The sequence below is a fragment of the Herpailurus yagouaroundi genome, unplaced genomic scaffold, assembly GCF_014898765.1.
Source record: "Herpailurus yagouaroundi ecotype Mexico unplaced genomic scaffold, PumYag 295, whole genome shotgun sequence".
NCBI classification, from domain to species: Eukaryota; Metazoa; Chordata; class Mammalia; order Carnivora; family Felidae; genus Herpailurus; species Herpailurus yagouaroundi.
In genome coordinates, this window is record NW_024412512.1 from 4,506,341 (window position 1) to 4,518,358 (window position 12,018).

The following is a 12,018-nucleotide window of genomic DNA, read 5'->3' on the forward strand; positions in this document are numbered from 1 at the left end:
GCCCCACCTCCCAGGCTGTGGGCGACCTGGTGAGCATGCGCCCTAGGCGCAAAGCACGCCGGGAGTTGTAGTTCCGCCATCGGACGGAAGCCGAGAGGGACTGCAGCGGGATGTGGCCGGGAATATTGGTTGGGGGGGCCCGGGTGGCGGCAGGTGGTTGCCCCGCGCTGGGGCCTCGCCTCGCCGCCCGCTTCCCCCCGCATCGGACGCCCAAGACCGGCCTGGCCCTGCAGCGGAGCCTGCACGCGACGGCGGCCCGGGCTCTCCCGCTCATTCCCATCGTGGTGGAGCAGACGGTACAGCAGCCGCGGGAACTTGGCCTGGGGAGGGCGTCGGGGGTCACGGGGCTGGAGGTTCTTTCTGTCTCTCTCCCCCAGGGTCGCGGCGAGCGCGCCTATGACATCTACTCACGTCTGCTGCGGGAGCGCATCGTGTGTGTCATGGGTCCGGTGAGTTCCCCGCCGGGACCCTCCTCTGCGCTTGCCCAGACCCCACGCTCCCCTCCTCTTCGAACCCCCTTGACCTCCTGACCCCTCCTTTTACTTTCCTACCTGGGTTCTGCACTGGTACCAGTCTGACGCCCCACTTCCTGGGCCCTGATCCCCCATCTCACCCCTTCCTCAAACCCTCTGCTCTTCCCTTCTTGAACTCTGACTCCCTCCCTCACTAGTGATCCTCCTCCCTCATTCCTGGCTCTAATCCTTCTCCCCAACCCATGTGACCCCTTCCCTTCCTTGCCCTAAGCCCATGACTCCCGGCTTCCTGGGCCCCAACCCCCGTGGGTCCCTACCACCCTTCACCACCTCCCCTCCTTGGTCCTGAATTCTCCCCCACCGTCTCTCTTGGGCTCTGACATCCATCCCGCTTCCCCTGACTCGTCCCCAGCCACCCCATAATTGCTTCCATTAGCCCTCTCCTTACCCCCGACGTGGGCCACCCCACCCTGCCTGCTTACTTGCAGATCGACGACAGCGTGGCCAGCCTGGTCATCGCACAGCTGCTGTTCCTGCAGTCCGAGAGCAACAAGAAACCCATCCACATGTACATCAACAGCCCTGGTGAGCAGAGCCTTCCCTGGGTGGCAGGGGCGCTTCTGGGGACACTTGAGGTGACTCAGGGGATAGAGACCCCCCTGATCAGGAACGCTGTCCCTGTGGAGGAAGAAAGGGTGCTGAGCCTCCTTCAGAATCCCAACACTGTGCCCAAACCTCCAAAAGTTGCCTGGTCCTTGCTTTTATGTCTGGGTTCACAAGCCGGCAGCTGAACCTGCCTCTTTGATCCCACACCTAACACTTTACTAACCTGACCCGGTGGTCAGCGTTTTCAAATCGGTAGCTGCCGCCACCAGCACCACTCCCGCCCCCAAAGACAATAGCGCATCTTGGTTGGACGCTTACTGGGCCCCACACCCAAGTACTTTATAGGCATTTAGTTCATCTTGTCCTCGTGGCGGCCTCACGAGGTAGGGACTGTTTAGTTATCCCCAATCTGCCAGGAGACCCTGTTGCTCTGAGAGGCTGGGTTCGTCGTCACACAGATGAAACTGCGAGGGCAGGCCGGCTCCAGAGCTTCCCTCTGGGCCACGGCTCCCCGATTTCCAGCTTCTCGTGAAAGCTTGACAGGTCTGGTCCCCCTGGGCCCATGTGCACAGGTGGTAACTGGACCAGTCGCTTAATTCGCGTCACCTGTTTCCTCACCTCTCTACCCTTGGAAGTATTTGCGTTTGCCACGCCTGCTGTAAATTTTTTTTTTTTCAACGTTTATTTATTTTTGGGACAGAGAGAGACAGAGCATGAACGGGGGAGGGGCAGAGAGAGAGGGAGACACAGAATCGGAAACAGGCTCCAGGCTCTGAGCCATCAGCCCAGAGCCCGACGCGGGGCTCGAACTCCCGGACGGCGAGATCGTGCCATGCCTGCTTTAAAGGGCTGCCTCTGCACAAGCTCTCCCCAAGACCAGGGGCGCAGCCGAGAAAGCATGCGGGCCAGGAGCCGGCACAGCCCCTCATTACCACCCCCCGCCCCCACCCCCACCAGGTGGCATGGTGACCTCGGGCCTGGCCATCTACGACACGATGCAGTACATCCTGAACCCCATCTGCACATGGTGCGTGGGCCAGGCCGCCAGCATGGGCTCCCTGCTTCTGGCTGCTGGCACCCCGGGCATGCGCCACTCGCTTCCCAACTCCCGCATCATGATCCACCAGCCGTCTGGGGGCGCCCGGGTGAGTGCCAGGCCCTGCAGGCTGCTGCGGGATGGGGGGTGGTGTCTGAACAGAAGGAGCTACTGGGTGGACGCCGTGTGGGAGTGTCAGTGTTTTGAACCATAGGTTTTATTTGGATTCACGTTTGGCGAGGCCAGCAGATCAGGAGAGGACCACCATTGGAAAGACAGTTTTTAATGCCCAGTTCCCAGGGGGCAGGAGGGGGTGGGGGCATGCCAGGCCATGCAGGGCCACACGAGAAGCACCGGGGTCTGTCAGGAGGCCGGGCAGGAGTGGGGAGGGGCAGCGGACAAGGGACAAGGACTTTACTGTGGTTTCTGCAGGAAGGAACTGTGAGGCAGGGCAAGCAGGCTCAGGACTGGCTAGTTTGAATAATGTCAGGGGACTCTGGGGTGTGGGGGCTGGCCTAGTTCTCTGGCACTGGGCCCCGGGGTGATGGGGCATGGGATAGTGGCCCCGAACGTGAGAGCCCCACGGAGGAGGTGGTGAGGGTGTGCCCTCTGGATCAGCCGGTTTGCACGTGAAACTCGTGGGCCAGCTGGCCGCTGTCTCCAGGAATCCCCTTGCCCTGGGAAGGGCGAGGCTCCACGCGCAGAACGGAAGACAGTGTAATTCACACCGGAAGCCTTCCCGATGGCGGTTGAAGACGCAGCAGGATGTGGAAGGACTCGAGAAGCCCTGTCCCACCTGTCTGAACACCCTCCCCAGCCTCCCTGTGCGCGGCTGACGCTCATTCTAACCTTCTCCCCCTTGACCCCCTTGGGACACCCCCCAGGGCCAAGCCACAGACATCGCCATCCAGGCGGAGGAGATCATGAAACTCAAGAAGCAGCTCTACAGTATCTATGCCAAGCACACCAAACAGAGCCTGCAGGTGATTGGTGAGTGTCCCCGCCCCAGGCAGACTGCCAGCTGCTCCTTACTTTAGCCAACACGAACATATGCGACAGGCCTTGTGCTAAGCCAGGGCCTCTCGACCCTGGCCCTGCTGACACTCAGGGCTGGGTCATCTTCTGTTGTGGGGGCCGTCCTGGCCATTGAGGACATAGAGCAGCGTTCCTGGCCACTGCCCACTGGATGTCAGTAGCACCTTCCATGGGTGACCACCAAAACTGCCTCCACACATCACCCGGTGTCCCCCAGGGGTCAAAATCACCGTCACCTGAGAACCCCTGTTCGAAGCACTTTAAAAAGACCTCCTTGCAGAACCCTGGCAAAAACTTCACTGAAGTGGGTCAAAGGTTTGAACAGGGTCCTCAGTAAAGAATATTCCAAATGGCCAAGAAATACAAGAAAAGATGCCCGTCATCTTTAGTGATGATATTTAAAAAGAACATCATTAGGGGTGCCTGCGTGGCCCAGTCGGTAGAGCATGCCACTCTTGATCTCAGGGTTGGGAGCTCAAGCCCCACGTTGGGCATGGAGCCTCCTTCAAAAATAAATAAATAAGATAAATAAATTAGCCAGTGTGTGTATGTGTGTATATATACGTATATATTTTTACACGTTATATATATATATATATTATCTTGTGTGTGTGTGTATATATGTATATTTTTTAATGTTTATTTATTTTTGAGAGAGAGAGCAACCATAAGCAAGGGAGAGGCAGAGAGAGGGGGACAGGGAATCCAAAGCAGGCTCTGACACAAAGCCCAATGCAGGGCTAGAACTCACGAACCGTGAGATCACGACCTGAGCTGAAGTCGGATGCTCAACCGACTGAGCCACCCAGGCGCCCCAGCCCATATATATTTTTTTTTAATTTTTTTTTTAATGTTTATTTATTTTTGAGAGAGACAGAGACAGAATGCGAGCGGGTTGGGGCAGAGAGAGAGGGAGACACAGAATCCAAAGCAGGCTCCAGGCTCTGAGCTGTCAGCACAGAGCCTGACGCGGGGCTCGAACTCACAGACTCCGAGCTGAAGTCGGACGCTCAACCGACTGAGACACCCGGGTGCCCCAATATACTTTTTTAAAAAAACTGACATGACCAGCTTTTAGGGAAAGGCAAATTAAGGCCACAGCGAGACAGCATTTCAATCCACTAGAACCGCTAAAATACAAAACACAGCACCAGATGCCCGTGGAGCAACCAGAACGCTTACCCGCTGCGGGTGGCAGTGAAAACGATACAGATGCAGTAGAAAGCCATCTGGCACTACCAGCTCGGGCTAAAAATGCCCAAAATGCCATGGTTCCCCCCTGCTCAGCATGTAACCAAGAGAAGGGAGTGCTTCGGCAGTCCTGTGTATGCGACCCTGCCCTGGAAAACACCCACGTGGCCAGCGGGACGAGGGCGTCAGGGCTTTGTTTATGCTGTGGAATCGCCATATGGCAACGAGAGAGACCCGTCCACAGCGACACACGGCAGCCTGGCTGAACCTCGAAATCCTGTTGCTGAGTGGCGAAAGGGAGTAGATACTCCCTGATTCCACGCATTTACAAACAAAAAAGAAGCAGACTTATCTATGCTATGAGCCCAGCGTGAGGCTAGTGGTTCCTCTGGGGCCAGAGGAGTCAGTGGCTCCAGCAGGGCAGCAGTGGTCAGGGGGGGTCTGGTGACATCCCATTTCTCGATCTGGGTGCTGGCCTTGTGGGCAAGTTCAGGCTGAAATTCACACTGTCCACTTACCATCTGTGCCCTTTGCTGGGTGTACATTATACATCAGTAACAAGTGAAAAAAAAGGCAAAATGGAAACGGGTATTTTACCGATGGGGAAACCGAGGCACCGAGAGGGGGAGGCCAAGGCCACGCAGCAAAGCAGCCGCAGGACGGGGACCCAAACCTGGCCCCAGGTGTCTGCCCTTAACCGCACACGTCCTGCTTCTTGCTTCCCCTGCAGAGTCGGCCATGGAGCGGGACCGTTACATGAGCCCCATGGAGGCCCAGGAGTTTGGAATCTTAGACAAGGTTCTGGTCCACCCTCCCCAGGACGGTGAGGATGAGCCTGAGCTGGTGCAAAAGGAGCCTGTGGCGGCCGCGGCCACAGCAGAACCTGCCCCAGCAAGCGTCTGAGACCTGGCCCTCACCCTCTAGAGGAAAGCTGGGGGTGGGGGGCCAGGCGCCGGTCAGACCCTGCAGCTGAAGCCCTGCCCACCCCTCGCTGCTGAGCTGGAAGGGCCTCAGGAGGAACTCGGATTTGGGGGTGCCGCTAAGGGCAGATATCTTGAATGAGACACTGTGATTTTCAATTAAATCTTTGTAGTCTTTGATCCCCATCTGTGTCGCCTTCCCTCCCCACTCCACCGTGGCACGCACCCGTGTGCCCTTCATGAGGCCTCTTCTGCTTTCGCCCTGACCCTGAGACTCTGACCTTCAGTTCCCTAACTTCAGCAAACTCTACTGAGCAAATACGACATTTCAGGCACCGTTCTAGAGACCACGGCGTATTGTGAAGAAAACAACGATCCCTGTCCTCAAAGAACTTATTCTTGTGGGAGTAGACAGTTTTTTTTAAAAGCAGGGAAACAGACATGCAGTGTGAGTGCGTGACAGTTTTAGATGGGGTGGCCAGTGAAGGCCTTGCTGAGGTGAGGCTTGAACAAAGACATCTGAGGTGAGGGAGGAACACAGCAGTCTAGGCAGCGGGCATAGCAAGTGCAAAGGCCCTGTGGCAGGACTGTGGCTACCATTGTGGGAGGGGCCAGAAGGAGGCTCAGGTGGCTGAAGTGGAGTGGCAGGGGGACAGTGGAGATTTGAGAGCAGAAAGGAAGGAGGACAGATCTTCATGCCTGGTAGATGTGAGCAAGGAAGGAGATGAGCCCGGGAGGGTTCTGAGAAGAACAAAAAGCAGGACTACTAGGACTCCCATGGAGGGGTGGGCAAAGTGCAGCCGGCATGGAAGCCTGGAGACCCATTAGGACAAGTGGACTAATCAGAATAATCAGAAGAAGGCTGGCAGCCCCAGCTAGGTGGTCAGAGGGGGTCAGATTCCAGCCAGGGCTTCGGGTTTTTTTGGGCCACTCAGGCGCCCCTAGTGTGTGTTTATTTTTGAGAGAGAGGCAGAGTGCGAACAGGGGAGGGGCGAGGGAGGGGCAGAGAGACAGTGAGACACAGAATCTGAAGCAGGTTCTGGGCTCCAAGCTCGGAGCTGTCAGTGCAGAGTCAGACGCCTGGCTTGAGCCCATGAACTGGTTGGGGGACCGGGAATCAGAAGTTGAGTTTGGCCGTTACTGGTGTTGATGTGCCTTAGACATCCCAGGAGATGATGAATCTGCGGTCAGAGCTGGGGATAAAAATGTAAAATGAAATAAGAACGTATCTCTATAAATAAGCAGTCAGGCTAAGAACTGGCTGCTGGATTTGGCACAGTGGAAGTCACTATGCCTCAAGTAGGAGCATTTCCCGTGCTGTGGGGGCCAAAGCCAGATTGGAGTGCAGCCAGACAGCAGGGGCAGGAAGACAGGGGAGCTGGACAAGTTCTTCAAGGAACTTTGTTGTATAAGGAGAGCAGAGAACATGGGGCTGTCACTGGAGGGGTCAGGGAGTCAATATTTCCACAGGTATTTCTAAAAGGATAAATCTTTTAAAAGACAACCACAATGCCATTTGAAACCTAAAAAAATAACAGTACTTACTACGGTCAAATAGTCAACAGTGTCCAAATTTCCCCAGTTTTCTCTATTTTTATTAATTTGTTCAAATCAACTTCCAAATAAGGCGCATACCTTGCAACTGGTGGAGATATCTCAAAGTCTCTTTAACTGTGGGTTTTGCCCTTAATCTCTGTCTCAATCTCTCCCTCTTTTTCTTGTCTTCCTTTGAAATTCCCTTGTTGGAGAAACAAGGTCCTTTGTCCTGTGGACTTTCCTCTGAATTTTGATGATTGGATTAGGACGGGTTGTGACATCTGTCCTTGATATTTCCGGTGACTTGAAGTATAAAGAGACACCATCCCACCACTCTAGGATCATGACCTGAGCTGACATCGAGAGTCAGATGATCAACAAATAGGGAGACACCCAGGCGGGTGGGAGCCAGTCTGTTTGTACAGGGGTGGGAATAACACAATCCCGAGGGGAAAAGGGTGATGCTTGGTTTTAACCTTTGACCCCAACCTCTAAATTGGCCCCACTCCCTGTGCCTTTGACCTCTGGCCCTGACCTCTGTGCCTTTGACCCCTTCATCTCAGGCCTGACTGTGCTGTCCCCTTAATCTCTAGTCCTGGCCAACTCCACAACCTGGGCGTTGGCCTAAATCCTCCTGCAACTCCTGACCTCGAGTTCGAGGCCATAACTCGCGGCCGAGCCCCGACCCCCGGCCTCCACCGCGGACGACGCCCAATAGCGCGCGAAAGGAGGCGGGTGCTATGGGGAGCCAATAGCTTGAGACGCGAGCTGAGCAGCAACCAGCATTCTTGACGGGGCGGAGAGCAAGGCGGGACTCCGAGGAAGGCCAATCACCGAAGGGGCTCGGTGAAGCCACAGCCAATGGCTCCGGAGCGGGGGCGTTGCCCTGACTCCGACAGCTTCCAAGACCCGGCTCTGGGGGCTATGGCCGCAAGTGGCCGCCTGGCGCTGGGGACCCTTCCCCGGTCCAGCTGGGTGCGGGGCTCGGGCCCAGCCGTACTAAGCCGCCTTCGGGACGCGGCCCTGGTGCGGCCCGGCTTCTTGAGCACGGCCGAGGAGGAGACGCTGAGCCGCGAGCTGGAGCCCGAGCTGCGCCGCCGCCGCTACGAATACGATCACTGGGACGCGGTGAGGCCGGCGGCCCCGGGGGGCGGGCCTCGGGGGCGGGGCTACGGCGGAGGCGGGGCCAGTGACGTTAGAGGTGAAGACTGGGGTGGAGCGCTGGGTCGCCGGGGGCTACGGCTGGGAACGCGGCTGGCGGCATGGGGCGGAGTTTGATGCCGAGGTGTTTTGCTGGCTGGGAAAGCACTTTGGCGATGAGGGCAGGGCCGTAACTGGAGGGCAGACTTGGAACTGTGGGGTGCTTGGGGGACAGGACCAAGGTTAGGGGCGGAAACAGGTGTGGAGCGAGATGAGGGAGGGTCACCAGTTGGGTGCGGAGACAGAGGACTGGAGTGGGATCAAGTTGTGGGCGGAGACAAAATTGAGTATTGCGGGGGGGGGGGGGGCAGCGTTGGGGACTGGATCTGGGACTGAATTGGAGCTCAAGGGCGGATACAAAGGAGTAGGACTAGACCTAGATGGGGTAAGGGTTGGGGTTGGGGTTTGAGACCCAGGATTATAGGGTAGATAGGACCAAGGTGGTGAGTTGAAGGCGGGGTCAAGGGTCATGTTGGGAAAACCAGTCCTTTGCTCTGCACTCTGCCCCCCACCACCGTGCCTCAGTTTCCCTGTTCCCTCTGAGAGCTTCCTGGCCTGACCCAAGTTCTCCGTGCAGGCCATCCACGGCTTCCGAGAGACAGAAAAGTCACGCTGGTCAGAGGCAAGCCGGGCCATCCTGCAGCGTGTGCAAGCGGCCGCCTTTAGCCCTGGCCAGACCCTGCTGTCCTCGGTGCATGTGCTGGACCTGGAACCTCGGGGCTACATCAAGCCACATGTGGACAGCATCAAGGTGGGCGGCGGCCAGAGCCTTGGAGCCCCCCAGCTGGGGGTGGGCCGGCCAGGCCACAGACTGACTGGCCGCCATGCCCTCTCTTCCAGTTCTGTGGAGCCACCATCGCTGGCCTATCCCTACTATCTCCCAGCGTCATGCGGCTGGTGCACACCCAGGAGCCGGGGGAGTGGCTGGAACTCTTGCTGGAGCCAGGCTCCCTCTACATCCTTAGGTACTGCTCAGCCAAGGAGCCCCCACCCCACCCGTAACTCATCAGATGCTCACCCACCTCACACGTTGCGCACCTTCTCTTATTCAGCCCTCCCCGCAGACGCGATCATCTCCTCCCCCCACCCCCCTCCCGCGCGCCCCACCCACCAGGCAGCCTGCCCTGCGCAGGGGCTGCCCTCACCCCACCCAGCCCGAGCCTGTTTTCTCTTGCAGGGGCTCGGCCCGTTATGACTTCTCCCATGAGATTCTTCGGGATGAAGAGTCCTTTTTTGGGGGGCGTCGGGTTCCCCGGGGCCGACGCATCTCTGTGATCTGCCGCTCCCTCCCTGAGGGGATGGGACCAGGTGAGCCTGGGCAGCCCCCCACAGCCTGCTGAACGCGGGGCCCTTCCCTCAGGTTCTCCCCCGCACCAGACACACACCACGTTTGTGAATAAAGTTGGAAAATGGACAGACTGGCCTTCCTTGAGCTGGCTGCTTGCAGGCGCCGAGAGGTGCAGGGGAAGCCCAGGATCCTCCCTGTCCACGCACAGGGAGCTCGGTGGCAGGGTCAGGGCACACCCTGGCTGAACACAGTCATGCAGCAGCAGTTTCCTTTATTATGCTCCTTGCAGGCGGCCCCCAGCCCACCGCCCCTCTGATCTCATCGGCGTCCAAGTCTCCGATAAATAGGTCAGCAGGGCTCCTCAAGCGGCTGCAGGGCCCCAGGCCTGGCGTCCTTAGCCGCCGCAGCTGCAGGCAGCCGCCGAGAGCTGGGGCAGCCGCTGCCAGCGGTGGCGGTCATCGAGAAAGGCCACGTCGGTGTAGCGGGTGGGCTGGCAGCAGGGCCCGCCGTGGGCCCTGCCCTGGCCCCGCAGCCGGGCCAGCGTCAGGCCGTGCTGGGTGCGGGCACCGCGGGGGCAGCTGCCTGCACAGTAGCGGAAGATGACCGTCTCCTCGGAAGCGTAGCCCAGACCCAGCTCGGCCACAGGTAGGGGCAGGCTCCACAGCTGGCACGGGCTGGCCAGGGCTCTGCGCAGGCGGGCACCTGCAGGGGACAAGGGGCAGCTGACAGCGAGCAGGGTCTGAGCAGGAAGGAGTGGGGGAGTCGTGCAGGGTCCGGGGGGTTCTTACCCAGCTGCGGCCTCAGGGTCCCTCGTGGCTCTTCCTCCACCACCGGAGCCCCCCGAGCACCAGGGCCCCTGCCGAGGCCCGGCTGCAGCGAGAGGAGCAGCAAAGAGCAGAGTAGGACTCTTCCTGTGGCCATTGTGACAGGCAGATCCCGAGGGTGGGGACGCCTCGCACCCTCAATTTATTCCCCAGCCTGGGCTGGGGGAAATAACCTCTTCGTTGCCGCTGCTGTAGTAGCAGGAGGACCCCGCGTCCCGTACCGGCTGCTCTTCCGCATCCTCAGGGCCAGGCAAGCCAGTCCCTTGGCCCCACACCCTGTGCTTCTAAGAGTTAAGCACTCACCCCCTCCCTGCCCCATCCAGACATTCCGCAGACCCGTTTCCGACACCCCCTCTTCCCCTGATTTACGACTCTTGTGGCAGCCAGAGCCGAGCCCAGGGCGGGCAGCCCGGTCCCCCACCCCACCTGCTTTCTGGAAAGAGTTGGGGGGCATCGTGGGCCCGCCAGGGTGGCCCCTCCGCACTCAGGCAGGGTGCCAGGGCTCAGGGGTCCCCACGTCGGGCGCCGGGTGGGGCAGATAGGTGTGTGGGAAGGGAGGGGTCAGCAGGTGGCCAAGCCAGTGGAGAATCCATCATGGCTGCCACCCGGAGGATTAAGACATCATGCCCCTGTCTCCGGGCCTGGCTGAGCCAGCACCAAAACAGGAAAAGGGAGAGGCCTGGAGACAGCCAAGAACTGGGACTCAAGGGTCGGAAGCTCACCCTGCAGGAACTCCTGTCTCTAGAAGGCCCACCTGAGGCCCCTGGGACCTGGAACCTCAGCCCTGTCCTGGCATCAGGGCGGGAGGGGAGCTTAAGCCCGCTGGGTCTGAGAGGCACAGCAGCAGTTTCCAGTGGCTTCCATGCCTGGCCCCTGTAATATCAAGGAAATGAGACCATCCCTTACCTGTGAGAGGGAGCTAATCAGTCTTTCCCACGTGAGGTTCTGAGGACAGAGAGATGGCGCATTTAAGCGTGTGATACGCCGCCTGACAGAAGCTCGCGAGAGTTTTCCAGGCAAAGAAGCACAAATAACTTAGGTTTAAAGAGGTGCTGGATCACACACAGGTAAGACCAGGTAAAAACTCGGATAAGACCCTGCAGCCCAGACCGGCAAAACCCAGAAACCGTGGGCACACATGGCTGCGGGGGGGGGGGGGGGGGGGGGGGGGGGCGGGGGCGTGCGACGCAGGGGTGCCCAGGCTGTGGGGAGGGGTGTAAGCCAGAGGCCATTGAGCATTTGCTGCTGAAACCGCAAGTCACATCCCCGAGCCCCAGGAAGCCTGTGTCAGGCGGGCACAGACACAAACTCAGGAGTGGCCGCTGGCTCTTCGTACTAGCGAGGGCTGGACCGACCCAAACTCCCACCTGCTTGCACTGCTTCCCTCGCTCGGCAGTGGTGGGTACTGGCTACCGCAGTGTCGTTGAGACCACCTTCGGACAAAAAGAGTCACTGCTCCAAAGTCGCCCAGAATTCGACACGGCCAGGATTTGGAGCCAGACCCTGCTGAACACCAGGCCCTGGCTCCTAACCACTAGGGCGTGTGGGCTGGCCTGGTGGGGAGAGGCCTTAGGCCGCAGTCCTGTGGCAGGGAGGGCAGGGGTAAGAGCGTGGAGGGCCAGGGGTCAACGCTGCTTTCTTTCTGCCCCAAAAGGCCTGGCGGAAGGATGGGGAGGGGCGTTAGACAGACCCGAGACATTCCTGGGAATTAGCCTGCCGTCTCCGGCATCCCTGCTCACGGAAGCCCCACATCCTGCCCCCAGCCAATCACTCGGGACGGGTTCTAAAGTAGCGCCCGCTGCCAAATTCCATTTCTAGCGATGAAACTGGCCATGAACTCAAAAAGCCCTCCCACGGCACAACCCTAGCAATGCTGGATAAAATAAATGCGGAACTAACTCTTTGGAAT

At 58.9% G+C, this 12,018-nt stretch overlaps 3 protein-coding genes and 1 long non-coding RNA gene across 4 annotated transcripts; 2 read left to right on the forward strand and 2 right to left on the reverse strand.

The window, feature by feature from the left end:
* Positions 1 to 63: 63 nt before the first annotated feature.
* Positions 64 to 5,447, forward strand: CLPP (caseinolytic mitochondrial matrix peptidase proteolytic subunit). The gene is made up of 6 exons (XM_040461674.1): positions 64 to 296; positions 378 to 449; positions 962 to 1,058; positions 2,037 to 2,224; positions 3,000 to 3,105; positions 5,072 to 5,447. Exons 1-6 carry the CDS (start codon positions 111 to 113, stop codon positions 5,242 to 5,244), a joined length of 822 nt encoding a protein of 273 aa, XP_040317608.1. The 5' UTR covers positions 64 to 110; the 3' UTR covers positions 5,245 to 5,447.
* A 237-nt stretch (positions 5,448 to 5,684) lies between these two features.
* LOC121021370 (uncharacterized) lies at positions 5,685 to 7,488 on the reverse strand. Its single transcript, XR_005786524.1, has 2 exons — positions 6,897 to 7,488; positions 5,685 to 6,454 (listed from the first exon to the last, which is right to left on the reverse strand). It is a non-coding gene; the product is annotated as an uncharacterized LOC121021370 (long non-coding RNA).
* A 187-nt stretch (positions 7,489 to 7,675) lies between these two features.
* ALKBH7 (alkB homolog 7) lies at positions 7,676 to 9,413 on the forward strand. The gene is made up of 4 exons (XM_040461680.1): positions 7,676 to 7,925; positions 8,575 to 8,748; positions 8,838 to 8,962; positions 9,175 to 9,413. The coding sequence occupies exons 1-4, from the start codon at positions 7,722 to 7,724 to the stop codon at positions 9,335 to 9,337; spliced, it is 666 nt and encodes a 221-aa protein (XP_040317614.1). The 5' UTR covers positions 7,676 to 7,721; the 3' UTR covers positions 9,338 to 9,413.
* A 263-nt stretch (positions 9,414 to 9,676) lies between these two features.
* PSPN (persephin) lies at positions 9,677 to 10,394 on the reverse strand. Its single transcript, XM_040461681.1, has 2 exons — positions 10,074 to 10,394; positions 9,677 to 9,987 (listed from the first exon to the last, which is right to left on the reverse strand). Exons 1-2 carry the CDS (start codon positions 10,204 to 10,206, stop codon positions 9,680 to 9,682), a joined length of 441 nt encoding a protein of 146 aa, XP_040317615.1. The 5' UTR covers positions 10,207 to 10,394; the 3' UTR covers positions 9,677 to 9,679.
* Between the last annotated feature and the right edge of the window lie 1,624 nt (positions 10,395 to 12,018).

Coding starts and splice junctions, on each gene's coding strand:
- CLPP (XM_040461674.1), top strand. CDS start 111: ATGTGGCCGGGAATATTGGTTGGGGGGGCCCGGGTGGCGGCAGGTGGT. Junction 450..961: donor TCGTGTGTGTCATGGGTCCG/GTGAGTTCCCCG, acceptor GCTTACTTGCAG/ATCGACGACAGCGTGGCCAG. Junction 1,059..2,036: donor CATGTACATCAACAGCCCTG/GTGAGCAGAGCC, acceptor CACCCCCACCAG/GTGGCATGGTGACCTCGGGC.
- ALKBH7 (XM_040461680.1), top strand. CDS start 7,722: ATGGCCGCAAGTGGCCGCCTGGCGCTGGGGACCCTTCCCCGGTCCAGC. Junction 8,749..8,837: donor CACATGTGGACAGCATCAAG/GTGGGCGGCGGC, acceptor CCTCTCTTCCAG/TTCTGTGGAGCCACCATCGC. Junction 8,963..9,174: donor GGCTCCCTCTACATCCTTAG/GTACTGCTCAGC, acceptor TTTCTCTTGCAG/GGGCTCGGCCCGTTATGACT.
- PSPN (XM_040461681.1), bottom strand. CDS start 10,206: ATGGCCACAGGAAGAGTCCTACTCTGCTCTTTGCTGCTCCTCTCGCTG. Junction 9,988..10,073: donor GACCCTGAGGCCGCAGCTGG/GTAAGAACCCCC, acceptor TGTCCCCTGCAG/GTGCCCGCCTGCGCAGAGCC.